At 44.6% G+C, this 24,606-nt stretch overlaps 1 protein-coding gene across 5 annotated transcripts; it reads right to left on the reverse strand.

The window, feature by feature from the left end:
- Positions 1-1,909: 1,909 nt before the first annotated feature.
- On the reverse strand, positions 1,910-15,265 carry LOC129863882 (mediator of RNA polymerase II transcription subunit 15-like). 5 transcript variants are annotated; one of them, XM_055936255.1, is made up of 18 exons: positions 15,105-15,265; positions 14,520-14,607; positions 12,916-12,967; positions 12,775-12,801; positions 12,487-12,651; positions 11,759-12,057; positions 10,402-10,725; positions 10,074-10,187; positions 8,235-8,345; positions 7,504-7,628; positions 7,230-7,360; positions 6,816-6,950; positions 6,666-6,729; positions 6,501-6,567; positions 6,163-6,323; positions 5,779-5,945; positions 3,621-3,719; positions 1,910-2,384 (listed from the first exon to the last, which is right to left on the reverse strand). In XM_055936255.1, the coding sequence occupies exons 1-18, from the start codon at positions 15,248-15,250 to the stop codon at positions 2,248-2,250; spliced, it is 2,412 nt and encodes an 803-aa protein (XP_055792230.1). In that variant the 5' UTR covers positions 15,251-15,265; the 3' UTR covers positions 1,910-2,247. The 5 variants fall into 5 exon arrangements, with proteins under 5 accessions (XP_055792230.1, XP_055792233.1, XP_055792231.1 ...); XM_055936258.1 differs by having other exon boundaries at positions 11,759-12,054; positions 15,105-15,255; XM_055936256.1 differs by having other exon boundaries at positions 7,230-7,357; positions 15,105-15,255.
- Between the last annotated feature and the right edge of the window lie 9,341 nt (positions 15,266-24,606).

The following is a 24,606-nucleotide window of genomic DNA, read 5'->3' on the forward strand; positions in this document are numbered from 1 at the left end:
TGTGTATGAACTTCAACCGCTGTCCAAGTCAAGTCTCATCTCACCATGTATACCCGCATTGTTGCCAACTTAACGACTTAGTCGTTATATTTAGTGAGTATTCAGACCCTTCTAGCGACAATAAAATAAAAGCGACTAGCGACAAATCTAGCGACTTTTTCTGGTGTTATTGGAGACCTTGAGACTGACGTGAAAGCACGTATCGTTCTTACTCTTCTCAACGAGCAGCGGGTGCTGCCGTGGGGGACCCACCCCCGTCCCAAAGCACTCACAGGCGGCCCGGTCGTCGCACAGCAGTCCCTCCCAGCTGCAGTCAGAGCACTCCTCTGCGTCCAGACTGCAAATGAATCGCGCATGCTGGAAGCCGCCGCTGGTTGATCCCGCCCCGGCTTACATTTTCTTTTTATTACCTGAATTAGGGCCAGACTAGTTACCATAATTTTCTCACATTGCCATATACAGTATTTTCTATTGTCTCTTTTTGGTCCATTTAGATTGTATGTAAAAAATGTTATGGTTAAAAATGTTCATGTTTTACTGTGACTTGTCGGCTCCTAAGTGGACCGTAAGGTTAAAAACCAAACCAAATTAAGGAAACTAAAATAAATTTAATAACGAAGTAACTCCGCCAGAGTGTTAATTTTGGGTCACTTTTGCCAGTCCCAATCCCGGATAAAGGAGGGTTGGAATTGTGACATTAAAAAAAACAAGAATCGACAGAAATTCATTTGTAGTTCTAAACATATTTAGGGTGTTTTTTACTCACTTTTTGTCTCCCACGACATTATTCCCATATCCTACTGCGTCGACGTCATTTAGCGACTTCCAGCTACTTTTAGGACAGCCAATGGGAAGACCTCAGAGTAACGAGTCATTTTTTTGTTTACATGAGCAGGTCTCCATTTCCAACTATAGCGAAGCTGCCATTGTGACACAGTACAACAAAAATGGCATTACAACGTTCAGAAGGCGAGTTGGTACCACAGTGTTCAATAGAACTAATAGGAGCTGGCAGGGTGAAAAATGCCCTAAAATAAGGCCTGTTTTTTCGTGATTACTTCAAAACTACGGCCGGCAGCTGGGATATATGGTAATATTATGAAACTGGGTCCCACCGCGGATGCAATGAACTACTTTTTATTGGAAAAAAGTATTGTTAAAAATGTCATATGTCCACAGAGGATCAGGCTGAGAACAATGCATTGAGGGACTAGCAGTACTGCAGGCCCAGCCCACACTAACCCAAGCCTCTTTCACTAACAAAAGTAGACTCCTACTATGGCCATTGAAGGACTTCCAGTAAATTACTGACTGAATGTTAACTTATAAAGTTCAATTTATATTTCTCCCTATTAAACTTAATTTGGTGTGCCTTTGCTGGTCAAGTTAGTTGTATTTTGTCTTATGGGAATTGGATGTACAGGTAACTGCCAAAATAAACACCATCAGTGTCTTAAAGTAGGGTGTTGGGCCACAACAGCTTCAACGCGCCTTGGCATAGATTCTACAAGTGTCTTGAACTCTATTGGAGGGATGCGACACCGTTCTTACAAGAAATGTCATAATTTGGTGTTTTGTTGATGCTGGTGGAAAACACCGTCTCAGGTGCTGCTCCAGAATCTCCCATAAGTGTTCAATTGTGTTAAAATCTGGTGACAGACACCATTTAAACCCCCCATAATCCTTTGAGACAACTCTTTACAATACTGAAATCACTTCTAGCCAAAACAATGAGCTACTGGGCATTTTATACATGACCCTAAAGGTGATGGGATGTTAATTGATTAATTAACTCAGGAACCACACCAGTGTGGAAGCACCTGCTTTCAATATACTTTGTATCACTCCTTTACTGAAGTGTTTCCTTTATTTTGGAAGTTACCTGTATCTAGGTTCATGAAAACACAGGTGAACAGAAAAGTTTTTATTCATGATAAAAGAAAACAAATCCCTTATGAGTATATATATATACACACATATACACACACTTCAAAGCTTTACACCGCAACGTGTTCAGTTATTGGTTATACATTTTCTCAACTCAAAATTCTTTACATAACTCATCCCAAATGGACCTTCTCATAATACAGTTTGTATAGAACCCTCAGCAGCACACCCTAGTGATAGGGGAGAGCTGGTGCTCCAAGATGTGGTAGCCCACTCCTTACAGTTTGCACTGTCTTAGTGATAAGTTATGTTGTACCCAGCATGGTTTGCTGCACAGGTGAGGTGAGGTGAGCTTCTTGTCTATGCTGCAGAAAGACAGGCTTGTCTGACACTCTGGGCCCAAGTATTGAGCAGTGCAGTCACTGAGTGCTTGTCTGGGAGCTGTAGGAGCTTGGAGGTCATGTTTCTGTGAACGTTTTGTAGGAAGGGGTTAGCACCTGGAGAGTAGAGGAAGACAAAGTAAAGCATAAATCAACTCGAAAATGCATTGAAACCTGAGACAAGCTAAAAATAAATATATAGATATATTTGGAACATTTTAAACTGTCACGGTAATGTTGGGATACTTTCTCCATTACAGCCAAAGTTAAATTAGAGTAAATTTGACTAATACAGTGCATTCGGAAAGTATTCAGACCCCTAAACGTTTTCCACATTTAGTTACATTACAGCCTTTTTCTAAAATGGATTAAATTGTTTCCCCCCCCTCAAGCTATACACAATACCCCATAATGACAAAGCAAAAAAAGTATTCAGACCCTTTACTCAGTAGTTTTTTGAAACACCTTTGCCAGGTTTCCTCCAGACGTGACGCCTAGCATTCAGGCCAAAGAGTTCAATCTTGGTTTCATCAGACCAGAGAATCTTGTTTCTTATGGCCAGAGTCCTTTAGGTGCCTTTAGGCAAACTCAAAGTGGGCTGTCATGTGCCTTTTACTGAGGACTGGCTTCCGTCTAGCCAGTAACCATAAAAGCCTGATTGGTGGAGTGCTGCAAAGATGGTTGTCCCATCTCCACAGAGGAACTCTGGAGCTCTGTCAGAGTGACCACTGGGTTCTTGGTTACCTCCCTGACCAAGAGGTAACCGAGAGCCAGCTCTAGAGAAGTGTCTTGGTGGTTCCAAACTTCTTCCATTTAAGAATGATGGAGGCCACTGTGTTCTTGGGGACCATCAATGTTGCAGAAATGTTTGGTATCCTTCCCCAGATGTGCCTTGACACAATCTTGTCTAGGAGCTCTACGGACAATTCCTTCAACCTCATGGCTTGGTTTTTGCTCTGACATGCACTGTCAACTGTGGGACCTTATGTAGACAGGTGTGTGTCTTTCCAAATCATGTCCAATCAATTGAATTTACCACAGGTGGACTCTAATCAAGTTGTAGAAACATCTCAAGGATGATCAATGGAAACAGGATGCACCTGAGCTCAATTTCGAGCCTCATAGCAAAGGGTCTGAATACTTATGTAAATAAGGTATGTGTGTTTTATTTTTAATAAATTTAAAAAATGTCTAAAAACCTGTTTTCACTTTGTGTGTAGATTGATGAGGGGGGAAAAAGGTTTTATCCATTTTAGAATAAGGCTGTAACATAACAAAATGTGGAAAAAGTTAAGGGGTCTGAATACTTTCCGAATGCAATGTACGGGTACAGAGAAAGCCAGTGTGTCTTACCATACACTTGCCCGTCGTCTGCCCACTGAGGGCTCTGGTCTGGGTAGTCTGCTGGGATGCTGAGCTGGAGAGGAGGCACGCTTGGCAGGTTCTTATCATCTGGAAGAGAGAGGCAAGGAATAACGTCAGACATCAATTTATTTTATATTTGAGAGAATAGTGCGATTTCCCCCGGTCTTCATCTCTCAATGCCCTACACTAGCGGTTGGCCCATAAGTGATTGACTCAGCCATGCCTTCTTGCCCATCCAATATTTCCTCATCTCCCAGCCCTTCTAATGCGACTATCCCCGATGCATCTCACTCTTTTCCCCCTGCTCCGCTACAAAGTTTCTCCCTGCAGGCGGTCACTGAGTCTGAGGTGCTAAAGGAGATCCTTCAACTTGACCCCAAAAAACCCATCTGGGTCAGGTTTAGATCCTTCTTTAAGGTTCCAGCCCCTATCATGTCTCTCCTCTCTGGGGAAGTTCCCATTGCTTAGAAGGCAGCCATGGTGCGTCCTTTATTTAAAAGGGGGAGATCAAGCTGATCCTGTTATAGGCCAATTTCTATTTTGCCCTGTTGATCAAAAGTGTTGGAAAAATGTGTCAATCAACTGACTGGCTTTCTCGATGTCTATAGTATTCTCTCTGGTATGCAATCTGGTTTCCGTTCAGGTTATGGATGTGTCACTGCAACCTTAAATTTCCTAAATTATGTCACCATTGCCCTTGATTCTAAGCAATGTTGTGCTGCTATTTTTATACAAAGTAGACCATTCCATTCTTGTGGGCCGGCTAAGTATTGGTGTCTCTGAGGGGTCGTTGCCTGGTTTGCTAACTACCTCTCAAAGAGTGCAGTGTATAAAGTCAGAACATCCACAGTCTCAGCCACTGCCTGTCACCAAGGGAGTACCCCAAGGGTCAATCCTAGACCCTATGCTCTTCTCAATTTACATCAACAACATAGCTCAGGCAGTAGGAAGTGCTCTCATTCATTTATATGCAGATACAGTCTTCTACTCAGCTGGCCCCTCCCTGGATTTGGTGTTAAACGCTCTACAACAAAGATTTCTTAGTGTCCAACAAGCTTTCACTGCCCTTAACCTTGTTCTGAACACCTCATAAACAAAGATCATGTAGTTCGGTAAGAATAATGTCCCCCTCCGGTGTTATTACTACGTGAGGGTTTAGAGCTTGAGGTAGTCACCTTATACAAGTACTTGGGAGTATTGCTAGATGGTACACTGTCCTTCTCTCAGCACATATCAAAGCTGCAGGCGAAGGTTAAATCTAGACTTGATTTCCTCTATCTTAATCACTCTTTTACCTCAGCTGCCAAACTAACCCTGATTCAAAGATGACCATCCTACCCATGCTAGATTACGGAGACGTAATTTATATATCGACAAGTAAGGGTGCTCTCGAGCAGCTAGATGTTCTTTACCATTCGGCCATCAGATTTGCCCCCAATGCTCCTTATAGGACACATCACTGCACTCTATACTCCTCTGTAAACTGGTCATCTCTGTATACCCATCACAAGACCCACTGGTTGATGCTTATTTATAAAACCCTCTTAGGCCTCTCTCCCCCCTATCTGAGATATCTACTGCAGCCCTCATCCTCCACATAAAACACCCGTTCTGCCAGTCAAATTCTGTTAAAGGTCCCCAAAGCACACACATCCCTGGGTCGCTCCTCTTTTCAGTTCGCTGCAGCTAGCGACTGGAACAGTTCTCAATCTCTTCATTCTAAGACTAAAATCATGGACTCTGACACTTGTAGCTGCTTCACGCAATGCATTGTTGTCTCTACCTTCTTGCCCATTGTGCTGTTGTCTGTTTCCAATAATGTTTGTACCATGTTTTGTGCTGCTACCATATTGTCGTCATCATGTTGGCAGCATGCTGCCATGCTGTACTGTTGTCTTAGGTCTCTATGTAGTGTTGTCTCATGCCATGTGTGTTTTGTCCTATATTTACATTTTTAATTGCAGCCCCCGTCCCTACAGGAGGTCTTTTGCTTTTTGGTAGGCCATCATTGTAAATAAGAATTTGTTCTTAACTGACTTGCCTAGTTAAATAAAGGTTAAATAAAATAAACAATTTGCAGAACATCCGCTCCAACTAAAATCGTCCCGCGACTGAATCTAGTTGCCTACCTCAGCCCTTAACTCACCTAGTTTACAGATTAGGTGCACAGTGCCGTTGTTACTGCAGAACGAGGGGTCCAGGTTGACCAGGAACTTGGCATTAAGACGGGCCACCTCCCCCTGCAGGATGTTGGGGATGGTCTGACGGTCATCCTCCTCGTGTTTCCTCTTCCGGGCCGCGATGATGGGGCCCCTGTGGAGTGGGAGAGAATAGACATGGGTGTCAGATGACGGCCTGATCCCAAAGCTACTGTACTCTTTAATACACTTTCTCTATGCACTGTGGGAAATGAGGATGGTCTTGTATCAATGACAGAGTGGTGGACAGATCTAAAGCAGGGATGCTCCACAATGCCCTGACCTAAAGTGTAGTGTTTCTGGACATGAAGGAGTGGTTAGGGTAAACTCACATGATGGGCGGCCCGTGGATGGCTGTCATGGCTGGGGCGAAGGTACGGTACAGGGAATGGTTGAAGACAGGCGAGCGGATGTTTGCCATGACGGCATCCAAGAGGGGCTGGCACAGGTACTGCTGCTTGGTGCAGGGCACAGGTGGAGGGGGTGGCGTCGGCTATAACAGGTTTAGGAAAAAGTCAGTTGTTAAGGAGCTAAATAAACAAACGTTTTGTTGAATTGTTGCCGATTCACATTCAATGGGTAACCTTTAGGAATTCACAACAGAAAGACATTTTGAAAACCAAAGAGCAATATAACAGCACAAAGATTATCAACACAGTCTCATGCTTACCACAGCCATATCATTCTTCAGTTTCTCCAGTGCTATCTCACACTTCTGTAAGGTTCTGAGAGGACACCTGCAAGTCCGGTAGATTAGATATCATTCAATAACCATTGCTGAGACAAACTTGGATGGACACTGACACACATAAGCAACACACTTGTATTATTTTACCTTGTGTTGGGGTCAGTGAGAATGTTCAGCAGGCTCTTCATCTTACTCAGGTCCTTTTTCCTATCTGTTGGGAACGCAAACTCCCTTTAGTGAGTGGGAACAACCAAGACTGGCAAGAAAAGTAAGAAAGAGCATGGCGTGAGTGCATACCTTCATTTTTGTCTATCTTGTTGATCATCCTGCGCAGCGGCTCAATGTATTTGGAAAGCTGTTTGAGTTTCTCCATGTACTGCTGGTCCTCCTGCTGATTGGCCCCGGATGGACTCATCACTGAACTGGGGTTCCCTTCACGTCACCAGACAACCACGTGGTACAACAATTAGAATCCTCAGGTACATTGAACGTGTTTACATAGTCTTGGGGACACCGGGAAAAGGCTTGATTGGTCTTCCAATATTTGGCATAGAATGCAAATAGAAAATTATGTGGTTCCAGACAAATCAAAATCCTACATAGAGCCGATTTAAGAATGTAAACTATAGTAAGGAAAACAATCAGATGTGAGGTATGATATTTAGGGGCTTAGGCCCCCACCTCTGCTCCAGCGAGGAGCTGGGACAGTACCTGGGGTGTTGAGGGGTCCTGGGGAGGGGACGCTATAGTTCTGGGGGGTGCGTGCGGTGGCTGGGCTATGCGAGGGCTGGGGGGATGGACTAGGCTGGAAGCCACCTGGCGACGGTGTGGGACCAGAACTGCTGTGAAGAAACGCAACACAGTTGACACCAGAGAAAGTTATTCTATTTCAAGACTAGACCTGAAATAAAACTTTAGAATGCCATATTCAAGTCAATAAAAGCGCTACATAAAGTGAGAGAGTGGGCTTGTCATCTTTGCTCACCTGACTGAGTTGGGCTGGGAGGACGGGGGCTGTGGGGATGGCTGTGGCTGGGGAGGGGGTGGCATGGACTGGGGGGTCTGTACCTGTACCGGCGAGGGCGATGACATCATCTGGTGCTGCTGAACCTATGGAGGGTGTGAAAAGAAAAATGGGGGGCTCACACCAGACAAGCCAATCACTGGAGACCCCAGCACATCTTTAGCTGGTTGGATGCTGCATGACGTTACCATCCATCCTAGATAGCAGGGGGAAAAGATCCTTCAGACATTACACCGACCAGGGCCTGAGTGCCTACTGAGGAAGATAGGAAGAAAATACTTGTCTTACTGGCACTTACCATACACGATGAATACTGGCCAGACACCCTTACACTGAGCAAAATAAACAACAGCATTTCCAATCACATCTATAGGCCTACCCTTAATGGATTCCAAATGGGAACCTGCTTGTAGAAGGCACAGCTCTCTTTCCATGAATCCACATGCATATCTATACTGAGCATGAGAACAGATGTTTACTATCAGATCTAATTCCACTGGTCTGTATAAGAAGCAGGAGTGGAGGTTTGGGTAGAGTGGGGATGAAATTTGAGGGCTGCACTGAGGGATGAGGGTTGGCATAAGGAAGCACACCAGAGGGACACGGTTTTAGGAGAGGTGGTGGTCACCATGAGGGTCAGGTCAGGGTCAGAGTAGGAAGACTGCCTGGTCACTCTACCCTGGCGTAAATACCTGTGGCATTTGCTGTCCTCCCATGGCAGCAGAGTTTGGAGGTATGGCAGGGTTCGGGGCAGCACGGGGCAACCGGGGTGGAATTTGTATCCCAAGGCGGGGCATCATCATCTTGGAGGACAGAGGGGACAACATACATGTCACAAGCAAAACAAGAAATGCAATGCATCAGCGGAGATGATGCACATGCATGCACAAAAAAATAAAAACATTCGGACACATGCATGCACGCTCCCAGGAGCAAAACCTGTCAAATACATTGCACAAGCAGACATGCACAAACACATGGACGCACACTCATTGACACACAGACAGAGCCACAGTAACAGTCATATTTTAAACCCTGGTGAGAGAGAGACAGCATTGCCAAGCATGTGACCCTGTCTCCGGAGTCGGAACAAACAGTTGCCATGACAACAGTGATGAGGCCTGCCGTGGCCAGTGGGAACATGCTCCCTCTCTTCTTTAGGCCAAACCATGCAGTGTGTATTTTTTTTTATTTTTTTTTTTACCTTTATTTAACTAGGCAAGTCAGTTAAGAACAAATTCTTATTTTCAATGACGGCCTAGGAACAGTGGGTTAACTGCCTGTTCAGGGGCAGAACGACAGATTTGTACCTTGTCAGCTCGGGGATTTGAACTTGCAACCTTCCGGTTACTAGTCCAACGCTCTAACCACTAGGCTACGCTGCCGCCCGTATGACAGTTATTTAAATGGCTTAGCTAAGTACAGTAGGTCAACATTGCCAACTGACTAGAAATAACATAGATCTCCATTTTTGGTTACTAAATTATTCAACATTAATTTATTAAACATTCTAGTCTGGAAAATATTTCAATGGTTTTATCAAACAACGGTTGTTTAGATAGGCATTGCATTTTGAATGGTGGAACCTCACTGGTACCCCCAGTAGGAGGCTTGGCAGGGATTTCCCAAACAGTATCTATTGGTCAATTGGATGAGAGAATGGGGGCCCTTCAATGATTGATGATGCCATGTATTTGCATCTACAGTAACAGTAGCGCTGGTAGATGCAGCAGCCGAGTTAAAGAATATTGTTGGTTTGCAGGGCAGAGTAAGCATGCAGTTGCAGCATTCACTGCATGAACAACACACATGCATGAAGGGGGAACAAGACATTCTAACGTTGCTGAGAGGTACAATAAAGAGACATCAACTTTATTTTCTCTCAGCAGCCCACCCGAGGGTTTCATTCTGAGAAATGCAGTAGCACACTTCCAGGGATTTTCAATAGGGAGAAGTAGCGGTGGGGAGAAGAGGTCTAGGTGAGTTCTAGTTTGGTAGAGAAGGGATGGGGTAAGTGGCTTGTGGAAGTGAATCCTAGCTCCATCCCTATTTTGCTTGGAATAGATAGAGACAGGAGTACCAAGCTTATCAAGGAATTCTCAGAAAGCATCATATTGAAATGACAACAAACTAAATTGATTTCCTGGGTTATGTAGGAGACTCATTATTCAGTTCAAACCAAAGAACCCCTGAGCCTGAGCCATCAAGCAGCAATGGTGCAATTATTAGAATAGATGCTAACTTAAGTCTCTGTAGGTAACGTTTAGCTATAAAACAAGCATTACTACCTCCTGGCTATGGCAGTAGCTTAAGTATGGCAACAGGCAACACAGAAAAATATAATTTGTCTTCCTCAAGTCATTTAACACCAACAGAAGAGCTTGCGACCCAAAATTAAATCAACTGCTGAAATTTCAAAGGGGTGAATCTGAAAGCATGCACTCACTCCAGGCCAAGCTCAGTGACAAGTGTCAGTCCCCAGTCAGTCAATCAGTCCCACTACACACCAGCTTGCAGTGCTGTGCTCTTACCTGTCCAGGTACTGCTGCAGCTAGCTGGGCCTGAGCTGCCGCCTGTTGGGCTTGCTGCGCTGCCTGCTGGGCCTGCTGGACTTGCTGCTGCTGCTGCTGCTGCATCGCTCTAGCCTGGCCACACACAAACAGAACACAGCACATACACACACGCATAGGGAAGCAAGCAAGCAGAGGAGTGTGTAAAAAAATATACTGGAATAGGTGTGTTATCCCAGAGACTATAGATTACAAATTTAGAGTGGACAACAAAAAGGACACCACTATTCTACAGAGGGTGAACTAAATTTAAAGTTCATCCTTTTCCATAACACCACCTCTGCTTTACCTGCAATGCTTGGATCTTGAGCTGTTGCTGCTGCTGACTGAGCGAGCTGATGGGCACGTGCTGTGTGGAGGTCATCTGTCCAGCGAGAGACTGGGGCACCATGCCCTGCTGCTGCTGAGAGTGGGGAGGTAGCTGGGCCGCCTGGGGCTGAGACTGGGCCTGAACCTGCTGCTGCTGAACCATGTGCTGAATGGACTGCGCCTGGGCTTGTGCTTGGGCCTGGGCTTGTGCTTGGGCCTGGGCTTGTGCTTGGGCCTGTGCATGCTGCTGTTGGAGTTGTAACTGAACTATCTGCTGTTGTTGCTGGAGCCTTGATGGGTGCATCTGAAGAGAGATGGGGAGGGCATTTAAATACCTTAAGATAGATTATTTGAAGCCCATAAATATGCTCATTTTATCCTTATATTTATTTACCAAAAGATCAACCAATTGAACTGCCTTCTGTATGTCTCTTAACTTTGGATGTACATCTAGGCATGCCATCATGGTGGAGATTGTAACTTATACAGGGACACAAACTGGTGAGGGGCCAAAAGTGAAAATAATTGTCACAATACCAACATTTTACTAACGATGTGATACCAGGCCAGGTATCAGGATACCACAGGGTTTGCCCCCCGATCACTTTTTATCCATCCAAAAACATGTGGCACGCGAGTAATTTAAAATTGCCAGCGACATGGTTTATAAAATTATATAAACTGTGTGCCAATTCGAGGTAGAAAGGGGGAGAAGGTAGCTCCGGTAAGGAGTGGTTTGGGCTAGAAACTTATGGCAAGCCTGACTGTCAATGTGCTCCGTTTTTCCTCTATGGCACTTAAGAGGCTGCGTGAAGCCGACTGCCCTTCTTGTTCTTACAGGCGAAATTAAGAGGCGTATCCACATCGCTTGCGCAGCGAGCCGCTCCAATAATGTCTGCACACCCCAGCTCGCCATCACGACAAAATAACATTTAAAAACTGATGGAGATGCACAGAAAGAATGGACAGAGAAGCAGCTGAGTAGGCTAATGGCTGGTTAGGGGATGTGGCTGGCTGCTCACAGCTGTCACGTGATATTGGATGAAGCACTCATTCTGACACGACAAATCTGACATCACGCTCTGAACTCTGATATTCTATTTGTAGGCAGTGTAGGGATGCATTCTGTGCTCAGTCATTCATTTGGAGAGAAGGTAGTGATCACAGGGAGAAGATCTGTTCGAGGCTCTTTTGTATAGAACTATGCGTGATACACTCTACGCCTGCACACTTTTTGTCAGTTTTTTACAGCTCTACACAACTCACGTGGAAGACCTATTTTGAGATCCAAACAGCGAACATCGTCAAAAATGGACAAGTTTGCATCCCTGTTATACCTGGTTCTGTTGTTGCTGGTTTTGGGCCTGCTGCTGCTGCTGGTTTTGGTGCTGCTGTTGGAGCTGTTGGTTCTGATGGTGTTGCTGCTGTAACTGTTGCAGCTTCAGCTGCTGCTGGACCTGAAACTGCTGCTGCTGTATGGCTGTCTGTTGTTGCATAGCTGTCTGCTGCTGCTGCATGGCCGTCTGTTGCTGTTGTTGCATGGCCGTCTGTTGCTGCTGTGCCTGAAACTGCTGGAACTGAATGGACTGCTGCTGCTGGGCAATCTGCTGCATCTGCATCTGCCCTGGACCTCCTACTACAGGGAGGATGTGGACAAAACAGACACACATCCTCCAGCTGAGAACTTGGGGAAAGCCCTGGAGGAAAAGCACTACACCTGAGCGTTACTAAGGAAACAGGAATATGAGTGTAGAGCAGTGCCTGTGAGCCGAGTTGAGCGGTCGGAAATCCAGCTTATTGCACACAGAGCGCTCCACGTCCATTTCCCCAGCTGCAGTCAAATTGTGCCCACTCCGCTCCTCGCTCTGCTCCCACTCATCTCTGCTCACATGCTCTGAGCCTCATGGAGGACACAGGAATATGAGTTTGGAGGTCCCTGATCGAAAATCAAAATGTCATGACCAGTAGGCTACTGATCCAATTGTTTCTGTGGGCTAACAGACAGCAGCATTCAAATAAACATGAATAACGTGAGAAAGTGAAATAGCTTCAGAAATACACTCACTCGCTTGAGGATTTCCAGCCACACCTGCCATTGCATGCTGACCCATTTGCATCTGCCCCATGGTCCCCATACCACCCATGGGTGCACCAGGTGGCCTAGGCCCCATGGCGATGCCCCCTGGAACCCCTGGAACCCCTGTGAGATTTGTAAGGGCATTCATGGGATCTGGAAGAGGGGAGACAGTATATACATTTTACACATGGGTAGCGGCATGAGTAGCTACATAGATATTCTTCTGAATGTCTTTCAGTAAGGGAAAACATATTTAGCAAAATCACAACAACTCACCCAGACCTCCTCCTTGTGCCTTTTTATCTGCAAAACAAAAAATATACCATTACGTAACTCAACTTTACAGAATAGTTGTCTCAAAATATGAACAAGAGTTAGACCTACATTGCAGATAGGAAAAGTATGTGCGGTACTTACGAATGTCTCTGAAGTGAATGATCAACCTTGCTACCAGGGACAAGTATTCTTCCTGTTCAGAAGTAAAAATAACACCATTATTATACTGAACAAAAATATGAATGCACCATGTAAAGAGTTGGTTCCATGATTCAAGTAAAAGATCACAGAAATGTTCCATTTGTGCACACATTTGTTTACATCCCTGTTAGTGAGCATTTCTCCTTTGCCAAGATAATCCACCCACCTGACAGGTATGGCATATCACAAAGCTGATTAAAAAAAGCATGATCATTACACAGGTGCACCTTGTGCTGGTGCCAATAAAAGAGTACTAAAATGTGCAGTTTTTTTCAACAACACAATGCCAGAGATGTCTCAAGTTTTGAGGGAGCATGTAATTAGCATGCTGACTGCAGGGATGTCCACTAGAGCTGTTGCCAGTGAATGTAATGTTAATTTCTCTACCATAAGCCGCCTCCAACACTGTTTTAGAGAATTTGGCTATACATCCAACCGACCTTACAACCGCAGACCACACCAGCCCAGGACCTCAACATCCAGCTTATTTTCCTGCGGGATCGTCTGAGACTTGCAACCCGGAAAGCCGATGAAACAGTGGGCTTGCACAACCGAAGAATTTCTGCCCAAACTGTCAGAAACGTCCTCAGGGAAGTCAGAAACGTCCTCAGGGAAGCTCATCTGCGTGCTTGTCATCCTCACCAGGGTCTTGAACCGACTGCAGTTCGGCATCATAACCGACTTCAGTGGGCCAATGCTCACTGGCACACTGGAGAAGTGTGCTCTTCAACTGTACCGGGCAGATGGCAGACAGTTTAGTGTGTATGGCGTCGTGTGGGCGAGCGGTTTGCTGATGTCAACGTTGTAAACAGAGTGCCATATGGTGGAGGTGAGGTTATGGTATGGGCAAGCATGAACGAAGGACAACGAACAGAATTGCATTTTATCAATGGCAATTTGAATGCACAGAGATACCGTAACAGGATCGTGCCATTCATCCGCCGCCATCACCTCATGTTAAAGAATGATAATGCACGGCCACATTTCGCAAGGATCTCCACACAATTCCTGGATGCTGAAAATGTCCCAGATCTTCATGGCTTGCATACTCACCAGACATGCTGGTGCTCTGGATCGACATGTACAACGGTGTGTTCCAGTTCCCTCCAATATCAAGCAACCTCGCACAGCCATTGAAGAGGAGTGGGACAACATTCCACAGGCCACAATCAACAGCTTGATCAATTCTATGCAAAGGAGATGTGTCACGCTACATGAGGCAAATGGTTGTCACACCAGATACTGACTGGTTTTCTGATCCACGCCCCTACTTTTTCTGTGAATAACAGATGCATATCAGTCATGTGAGATCCATAGATTAGGGCCTAATGGATTCCTTTCAATTGACTGATTTCCTTATATGAACTGTAACTTAGTAAAATCTTTGAAATTGTTGCATGTTACGTTTACATTTTCGTTCAGTGTAGATGAGATGGTCATTCTTCACTAATATTTCCAGTTAATTATATAGCATGTTACTGAGTGTTGTCTGATGACCCATGATGAGGTTACTAGGTGTGTGTAAATTAAAAACGTTCACTCACTCTAGATTTGGCTTTGACATAAACATGATTCTCCATATCATTGCTGGACTTCGTGTGTGCAGTCCCAGCCTTTCTCATCGCCTCTTCACTGAAAAAGAGATTCAGATCAAACGAATGTTGGAAGATTATATATTTTGCCTGCTGTATTTTGCTAACACACATTCCAGCGATATTATATTCATGGAAGATTAACTGCAACTTACTCTAAATGTGGCCAAGCAGAAATGTCACCGGGTCTGTGATGACTATACCTCGCATCTAGCTAGCTAGCTAGTTACTTAGGAAGTGAAGTAGCAATAACAAAGGCTAGTTACCTGCTAGTTTGGCTAACCTTTAGCTGAACGCCCAATTAGTTAGTCTTAAAACTTCAGGCATTTTTTATGGTCAAATTATAACACATGCAGCTAACTGCATCAACCCAGACGATGCATTGCTTACGGCCTCATATCAAACATGTTCAGTAGCGAAGCTAACATATATGGCTAACTGTGGTGTGCTAGCCACTGTCGTGATAATAGCGGAGTAAATACAATATCACAACGTGAGCAACGTTTACAAAGTTTTAATAAAACTAAATTGTCTCACATTTGTGCAACAACTTTCTGTCGGAATGCAGGGCTTCTCCAATCGCTTTCTGGTCCTGGGACCTCCATTGCAGACATCGTTTTCAGACAATCCGCAAACGTAGGCTTTGAATGAATGCAGCACCAAAAAGCATAAATAGAAAACATAAACGTACTTCCGGTTTAAATTCTCCATCCATTCAAGAGCTGCTACATCTGCAACAATGTAGCTGTAGTTTTCAAAGACATCTCTGATTACATTTATTTTAGTAGTCCTTAATGTGATTTTAGTAGTGCTTAAACTAATCATAAACTAATCTCTGATTGTAAACGAATACTTTCAATGGGGGTGGAATTTTAGGAGTAAGCCTCTGAATTTCATGGATCTACAAAACGTTAAATTCTGAGTTTTGCAACATGAAGTGAGGCATCTGCATGGGGCTGTCAATCTGAACTGCAAGGATGTACAGTGTACATGTACAAGAGTACATAAACAAGAGTATATAAACCTAACAGACAGGGAATTACATATCAAGATTAATTTTCAATTTGTTAAATACTTTTATGGTGCATATTGCTTTTTTGTTTTTACATTTACTGATAATTTCAAAGTAATATTTAAATTCAATCTTAAATAATGTGAAGAGGGGTTTGTTCTCTACCCACTTCGTTTTATGGATAAAGAATCATCCATAAAAGATAAACAAATTAACAATGAAAGTTAAATCAGGGTCCATATCATTTAGATCAAAACAAAACAGAATATCAGTCTCTCAGATTAACATCAATAGTAATTTATTTTTAAAATAAAATCTTCTAACTCACTCCAAAATCTTCTAACATAAGAACAGTCCCAAAATAAATGGTCAAGAGTATCTGGGTCACAACCACAAAATACACATTTGTTATCAATAGCTATTTTAAATCTGTGTATGATAAAGGTCTACAGGTAATCTACAGGGTAGATTCTATGAATGAGTTTGTATGATACTTCTTTCACCTTATTAGATATACAATATTTACCAGACAACAACAAAACTTTGTTCCAATTCACTTGTCCTAGGGCTGCATTCCAGTACATTTTAGCAGAGGGAATAGTAACATATTGACATAATTTCCTTATATACATGTTATTACATTTATTGTTTAAAATAATGGACAAACAAACCGGTCTTACTTTGATGTGCATAGGACTTCAGTACATCCATCTTTGTCTGTCCTTCTTTCCAACACTGCCATATTAGTTGTTATTTTTTGTGTGTGTTTTTATTGATTTTACTGAATTTGTCATTCTTGGATGAGGCATTTGTATGTCCCCCCCCCCCCCCCCCCCCCCCACTTGAACCTAGCAACCTACTTTTGACTGAGCTGGTGCTGCTTCCTGTGGGAGTCGTAATTTGAGTCATTCTGACCCATTTATTCATAATCACCAAATACCTTTATTGCAACAGAAGGCTCTGCCAATTACCAACATCACGTATCCCTTCTGTAGACATGTTGGTAAATTCATCAAGTGAAAATGAAACAAATTACTTAGAAGGCATTTTTTGGGAACCAGAATGCAAAAATGGTAGATAAATCAGTAGGTTCACAGAAATTCTGTAAATCTTTCTACATGGTATTTAATTTCCCTATTGGTCAGTGAAATAGCCTAGGCCTATGTTTTGGAGTCAGCAGATATTATACATTCACATTAAAAAACTATTGTAGGTTTTCATCCAATTTGTTGCACCAGTGAGCCTTTGCAAGAATGTGGGAATTGGCAGGCGTTAGCCATTAAGAATCAGTGGGTGCAAATCTATTAACATTCAGACTGTGTTGCAGTGATGAGACCAACTCTGTGCCAGTATCAGTCTCAAGAGGTATGTACTCTGAAAACTCTTCTATTTCCAAACCAAGAGAGGAAGATAGAAACTTAATGGGACCAAATGTTATGGTTGACTCACAAAATCTACAAAAGAACCTCTCATGCTAATGCTAGTCCTAATGTATTCATGTATTCATTTGCATTATGTTTTTTGGAGGGTCTTGGGTGGCAATGTTTCCTGCATTCACATGCATCCTGTCCCTTTCAAAATAGAATGCTATGCCAGATGACACTTCAGAGGAGCTTGAATGGAGGGGAAGTTGAGGATTGACAGGAATTGAAAATAGGGAAATATGCTGGTGGGGACATCTACTCATGAATCGTGTGTAGACTGACTAGCGTACACTAGGCTAATCATCAAGCAGGCCCCTATACCTCGAAATGTTGATTTGAAGCTCAAATTGCCTGAATCACAGCACATTTAAAAATGATACATCAAATCAAATTTTATTGGTCACATGCACATGGTTAGCAGATGTTAATGCGAGTGTAGCGAAATGCTTGTGCTTCTAGTTCCGACCATGCAGTAATATCTAACAAGTAATCTAACAATTTCACAACAACTACCTAATACACACAAGTGTAAAGGAATGAATAAGAATATGTACATATAAATATATGGATGAGCGATGGCCGAACGGCATAGGCAAGATGCAGTAGATGGTATAGAGTACAGTATATACATATGAGATGAGTAATGTAGGATATGTAAACATTATATAAAGTGGCATTGTTTAAAGTGACTAGTGATACATGTATTACATCCAAATTTTAATTATTAAAGTGGCTAGAGATTTGAGTCAGTATGTTGGCAGCAGCCACTCAATGTTAGTGATGGCTGTTTAACAGTCTGATGGCCTTGAGATAGAAGCTGTTTTTCAGTCCCAGCTTTGATGCACCTGTACTGACCTCGCCTTCTGGATGATAGCGGGGTGAACAGGCAGTTGTTCGGGTGGTTGTTGTCCTTGATGATCTTTTTGGCCTTCCTGTGACATCGGGTGCTGTAGGTGTCTTGGAGGGCAGGTAGTTTGGCACTGGTGATGCGTTATGCAAACCTCACTACCCTCTGGAGAGCCTTACGGTTGTGGGCGGAGCAGTTGCCGTACCAGGCGGTGATACAGCCCGACAGGATGCTCTCGGCCAATGAGTGTGAGAAAAAACTGCAAGAGCTAAAGGACCTCATACAAAAGACATTGTGGGCCAATTTCGGGGAATATGAACTGACACACGCAATTACAACAGCAGAGTCGCAAGCAGAAAACGTGGGAGCTGTGGACCCAAGTAAAAACCCAGATGCATATCTCTTCATGATCGGACAACTAGAGAAGCTTGTGAAGGCTGCGAAGGAGGTGCATAAACATTGGAAGTGCTGGGCCCCCCCAGCAGAGCAACAACATTTCCAGAGTCGTATCAAAGACCTTGAAACTATCCTGCCAAATCTCACAATAAGACAAGCAGACTTTACAGGGGCACACGTTAGAGGAGAAACCAGCAGATTGAGTACTACTTCAAACAGTTCTGTGGCCACACCAGCAATTAAATTAAAGCCTGCTGCCCTCCCAAAGTTTTCTGGCATCCGCCGAGAGTTTCACCGGTGGAAAAAAGACTGGGAAGCGCTCCAGATGCAGGGAGAACCTACTGGATCCCAGAGAGGTTAAAAAGTTCCAACTTCTCGACAGTGTGGATGAGAAGACCATACGAGACCTTCACCTGACAACTTACACAACTGCTGAGGAAGTTTTCCAGGTCTTGGAGAACCGCTTTGGAAATAAGACATCTATAGCCCTTGAGATAGTAGAAGAGCGCCAAAGACTCCAAGCAGTTAAAGGTAACCAGCCCAGGAGGATTGTTGAGCTCATCCAATCAGTAGAAAAAGCCCTGGTCGATCTGAACGAGCTTGGCAAGACCGGTGCTATAAAGAACCCTCTTGTAACAAAGACAATAGAGAGTAAACTTCCTGATGGCCTGAAGAAGGAATGGCTTCTTCATGTAGCTGGCAAAGGTGATGAAGCTGAAGAAGACAAGCAATTTGACTACCTCCACAAGTTTCTTCAAGGTCAAGAAGCCATCTATGAGAAGCTGGACCAACTGAGAGAGGAGGAACCAAAACCGAAATCTGAACCTCGGCAAGCTCGAACCAGAACCTCCACCCAACTAAGCGACCAGGCTCAAGGATGTGTGGTCTGCGGAGACTGCAAGCACAAGAAAAGGCTATATTTCTGCCAAAAGTTACGCACGCTTAAGCTTTCAGAGAAAAGAGACGCTGTCAGGAAGCTGGGAGCCTGCAAAAGATGCCTGGAGATTCACAAGGAAGGTGACTATTGTAAATCAGAGTTTCTGTGCAGGAAGCCAGACTGCATAGAACAGCGTGCTGCAGAACACCACTATTACCTCTGCCCGAGAGCTGGTACATCCAAAGGGAATGTCGTCCAGAGGTCCAATAACAGCAAAGTGGGAGGTGACACAAGAGAGCGTTATACCCAAGCCCAAGAAGAGTTCATTAAAAGTCTCTCACCTGAACTTGCAGAGAAGTGTTGCAATGTCTTTTGCAACACTATAGCCAGAACCTCTCTTGTGTCCAACCAACCCAGTCTTCTAGCAGAGAATGGAATAGTGGAGTGGCCAGTCATCATGATGCTCTTAGAGGTCACGGCCAATGCAGGACAAAAAGTTGGGACTTTGATCGACCTGGCATCGGATACAAACTATATAACTCATGATGCAGCTGATCGTTTGAACCTTAGAAGTGAAGCCATAACCCTTGTTGTCCATGGTGTGGGAGGAATGAAAGTTCAAGTTACCACAAAACGGTACCTCCTAAAGATCCGGGTCCGCACAGAGCAAGGCAATAACAGATCCCACCAACTCCTCTGCTATGGTTTGGACAGCATTGCAGAGATTCACAAACATGTGACAGCCAAAAGACTCCAAAAATTATTTCCAGATGTCCCCCAAAATGAACTTGTTAGACCAAGACAGATACAGCTTTTGATAAGCCATAAGGAAGGGCGACTGGTCCCACAGAAAATACGCACCGTTGGGGACCTTGTACTATGGGATGGGCCATTGGGAAAGACAATTGCAGGGACACACCCTGGTCTGTTTGAAGAGGCTACAGTTACAGCACACCAGTCCAGAGCGCACTTTGCCAGATCCATGAGAACAGCAGCATTGATGTATGAAGAACATATCTGCGCCAAACCTACCATCAAGTCTTCTTATTCTGCTATTTCCACTCTGGATTTTATTGAGTGGTGGAGATGGGATAGCATTGGCGCCCCCTGCACCCCAAAATGTGGAGGATGTCGCTGCGGCAGTTGTCAACTTGGTGGCAAAGAAATGACTCTGGCCGAAGAAAGGGAGCTGGAAGTTGTTAAGGGTGGCCTGACTTATGTTGGTGCTGATGACCACAGTGATAGTCCACACTGGCATGCAAGGTATCCATGGCTCACTGACCCATCTACATTGCCAAACAACATAAAAGCAGTGGAGGCAACCTTTCTCAGAACAGAGAGACAGCTCGCCAAAGAACCGCAGTGGAAAAAAGCCTATGGTGCTCAAGTCCACGAAATGGTTGACCGCCGGGCTGCAAGAAAGCTGACCAAAGAGGATCTAACCAACTGGAATGGACCTGTCTGGTATATTAGTCATCTTATCGCACCCAACCCCCACTCTGTTACAACTCCGGTAAGACTTGTCTGGAACAGCAGTCAGAAGTACAAAGGCCAAAGTCTCAATGACCTTCTGATGAAAGTCCCTGACGTTCTCAATCCGATTCGAGCTGTCCTCCTCAAGTTCCGCCAAGGCTCCTACGCCGCTTTAGGAGACGTCAGAAAAATGTACAATTCTGTGTGGCTCGAGGAGAGGGAAGTCCATCTACACCGGTTCTTGTGGCGGGATTCAGAGGGCGATGAGGTGGAACAATATGCCATAACCAGAGTGAATATCGGGGACAAGCCAGCAGGGTGCATAGCACAACTGGCCATGAGGGAGACGGCTAACCTGCCTCAATTCAGCCACCTCACAGATGAATGCCAAGTATTACATGAGCACAGCTACGTCGATGACATCTTGACATCCCACAACTGCCGTGAAAAACTCGAAATCATCACAAAGAATGTGGAGCTGATTCTAAAAGCAGGAGGGTTTGCACTGAAGCCTTGGGTCTTCTCAGGCCAAAATAAAGGAGAAAGAGAAAAGGCATCACCAAATATTGTTGCCCTGCCAAATCAGCTTAAGGAGGAAGACAAGGCGCTCGGTCTTGGCTACATTGTGGATGAAGACATGTTGCATGTCATGGTGAGGGTCAACTTCTCCAGGCGGAAGAAAAAGATGAGACTTGGGCAAGACTTACTGCTAGAAGAAGTACGAGCACAGACACCAGACCCACTGACAAGACGTGAACTGCGGAGTCAAGTTGCTGGTTTGTACGACCCAGTTGGACTGACAACGCCATCAAAGCAAAGAGGGGCTATCTTGGTCCGAAGGGCATTCCAAGAGGCAAAATCAAAGTGCAGCATGGTCAAGGACACATGGGACCTTCCCCTGTCGGATGAGCTCCGCAAAGATGCAATTGGAATTTTTGAGGAGTACGTCCAGCTAAGCAAAGTAATGTTCCCAAGAGCTCTTACTCCACCAAAGGCAACAACAGAACCAGTCGCTGTCACTTTTTCAGATGGCAGTGAAAGCTCCTATGGTGCTGTCCTCTACCTGCGGTGGAACTGCAACAAATAATTAACAATTCGACTAGTGGAGTCAAAAGCAAAGCTGACACCACTAGACCAGAAGGGAGATGCAGTCAAAGCAGAACTTTGCGGTGCAGTCTTTGCAAGCCGCCTGAAAAAGTGCTTTGAACAGCATACCCAGATCCAGATAAAAAGGTGGTACCATTTGTTAGACAGTCAGACTGTTCTTGGAGCTATCCAGCGAGAAAGCTATGGATTTCAGACTTTCTTCGCTAATAGAATTGGAGAGATCCAAGAGAGCACACGGCTACAGGACTGGTGGTGGATCCCTGGACCACTCAACGTAGCCGACATTATCACTCGAGGAGCTGGGCCAAAGGAACTTGATGCCCATTCAGAGTGGCAGCAAGGGCCAGAGTTTCTATATCTTCCAGAGAGCGAGTGGCCAATTATGTCGTCAAAAGATGTGTCTGTGACAGCTCGAGAGAGCATTAACAATATGCAAAAGAAGTCATTTGTGGCAGCACTAACCAGAGCCCAAGCGAAAAGAAGTCTTCCAAGTCTTGTGGGACGATTTCCTGCTGGTGCAGCTGTCCTAAACTTGGTGGATGAGAGGCGCTTTAGTAGCCTAAAGTGTCTAATCAAGACTGTTGCTTTTATCTGGAGAGCCGCCAAAAAAGTTTAGATCTGCAACAAAGTCCATCGAGACCCCAAAGTGGGAGGCGATTCCCACAAAAGGAGTTATCACCGCCACAGAACGTCAAGAGGCAATAAGAGACATCTATCTTGCTGCTCAAGAGGGGGTGACGTTCCCAACTACCACTACGGACCGCTTGGTTGTGTACAGAGAGCCAGAATCTGGGTTACTAGTCTGCGGTGGGAGAATCCATGGCTTCAGGGAGGATGGCGCTGCAGTTCCCCTTCTGCCTTTCAATGCATGGGTCTCTACTTTATTGGCACAGGAGGCGCACAATGAGGGTTAGGAAGGTGTGGCTGCAACCCTGCTGAAAATGAGGAGGAAAGCCTGGGTCATCCAAGGAAGAAAAATTTCCCAAAAAGTAGTGGATAACTGCCTTTTCTGCAAAAAGTCAAAAGCAAGAAGGTGCGAACAGGTAATGGCTGACTTACCTGCTGAAAGAGCCACACCTGCAGCTCCGATCGAGTTCACTACAGTCGACCTCTTCGGACCGTACCTTGTCAAAGATGACATCAAGAAACGGGTCTCAATGAAAGTGTGGGGTGTCGTCTTCAGCTGTATGGCCAGCAGGGCAATTCATGCAGACCTGGTCAACACAATGTCGACAGAGCTTCTTGATGGCTTACCAACGCTTTACTGCAATTAGAGGGCACCCAAGAAAGATCTGGTCCGACCCGGGGACAAACTTCATCGGCGCCCAACCTGTCCTAAGAGAGCTGTACCAGTTCCTGGATGCTCAGAATAGAACTTCAATAGAAGAGATGTCGGCTCAAAAAGGTACCAAATGGGAGTGGACAATTCACCCTGCTGAATCACCTCACCGCAATGGGGCTGCTGAAGCCGCTGTTCGCATTCTCAAGAAGGCACTGCAGAGCCTGGGCAACAACACTGGCCTTGGCTACAGCGAGCTTCAGACAACACTACAACTTGCTGCAAACCTTGCCAACGAATGCCCAATAGATGCCAGGGTGCAGAGCCATGAAGAAAGCGTGCAGTATGTGTCACCCAACACACTTCTCCTGGGCCGGGCCTCTCCAAGCGGTGAGATCAGAACATTTGACTTTGCGAACTACCCTTACAAGAGACTCAGAGAGATGCAGAACCAGGTCAACAAATTCTGGAGGTCTTGGAGCCAGCTTGCCGGCCCAAACTTATTTCTGAGAAGTAAATGGCACACTTCATATCGCAACGTTGCTGTCGGAGATATTGTCTGGTTGTGTGACCAAAATGCAATGAGGGGCCAATTCAAGCTAGGACGGGTGATGAGCGTTAATCCAGATGCTAAGGGCATTGTTCGAGACGTGAACGTCAAAGTGGTCCAAAGCTCCTGCCTTCCTGTCACAAAACCCGCACTAAACCGGCCATCGGCCAAAGTCCTGAAAGAAGCTACGCAAACCACAGTCCTGCACAGAGATGTTCGACGCCTGGTTGTCTTGCTACCAGTTGAGGATCAAACTCGGAGCTGAAGGCAGTATGTAGGTGCTGATGTACGATCTTTCCATCGGTTCCCGTGGGAAGATTGAGTGGGAGGTGTGCTGACAAACTGCCTGGGAGCTCCTCAGTGGTGAAACTCCTCCTCCTTCAATGAGTGGTGAAACTCCTCCTCCTTCAATCAGTGGTGAACCAGGTGGAACAAATCTTCCAGGCAATCTGGGCGTGCCAGCACCTGGCTCTGCTGTTGTCTTTAGACCGCAGTGAAAGGAGCATTTATAAAACCACAAGACCAAGGAAACTTCATCTTTGTGATCAAGGTGACTGTGCAAGTCCAAGCCCTCCACAAAACTGTGAAAGACAGCCGGTAAGCGCCATTTTGGCCATGTTTGACTATACTGACTTAAGCAGTGCACTGCTAATGATACTCTGGAAAACATAGACTCTTAACTCTTAACTTTGATAGGACTTTTGCAGTGGTATTTATAACTTCAAATGTTGTTTGTGGGGTCTAAAGGAAAAGTAAGAAGAGCCAAATTCATTGTTGACAAAGAACTTGTTTGAAATGGTTAAGTAATTTAAACTTTGTAGAAATCTTAGTAAACCAAGTTCTTAATTCAGTAATAAATGTATAGTCTAAAAAATCTTTGGCTAAAAAATGTAAGATTTGTCTGCTTAAAACTACTGATTAGAAAATATAATGTAATTTTTTACTACTAAAAATATTTTGAATGTATTTGGCTAAAATGCTAATTGAGATAAAAATATACTGATTCTGCTCATTTGATTAAAAATGGTGGGTTTCTATTTTGGGAAACATTTGCTTAAAAGTGGAAACCTTGTA

The sequence above is a fragment of the Salvelinus fontinalis genome, chromosome 10 (genome assembly GCF_029448725.1).
Source record: "Salvelinus fontinalis isolate EN_2023a chromosome 10, ASM2944872v1, whole genome shotgun sequence".
NCBI classification, from domain to species: Eukaryota; Metazoa; Chordata; class Actinopteri; order Salmoniformes; family Salmonidae; genus Salvelinus; species Salvelinus fontinalis.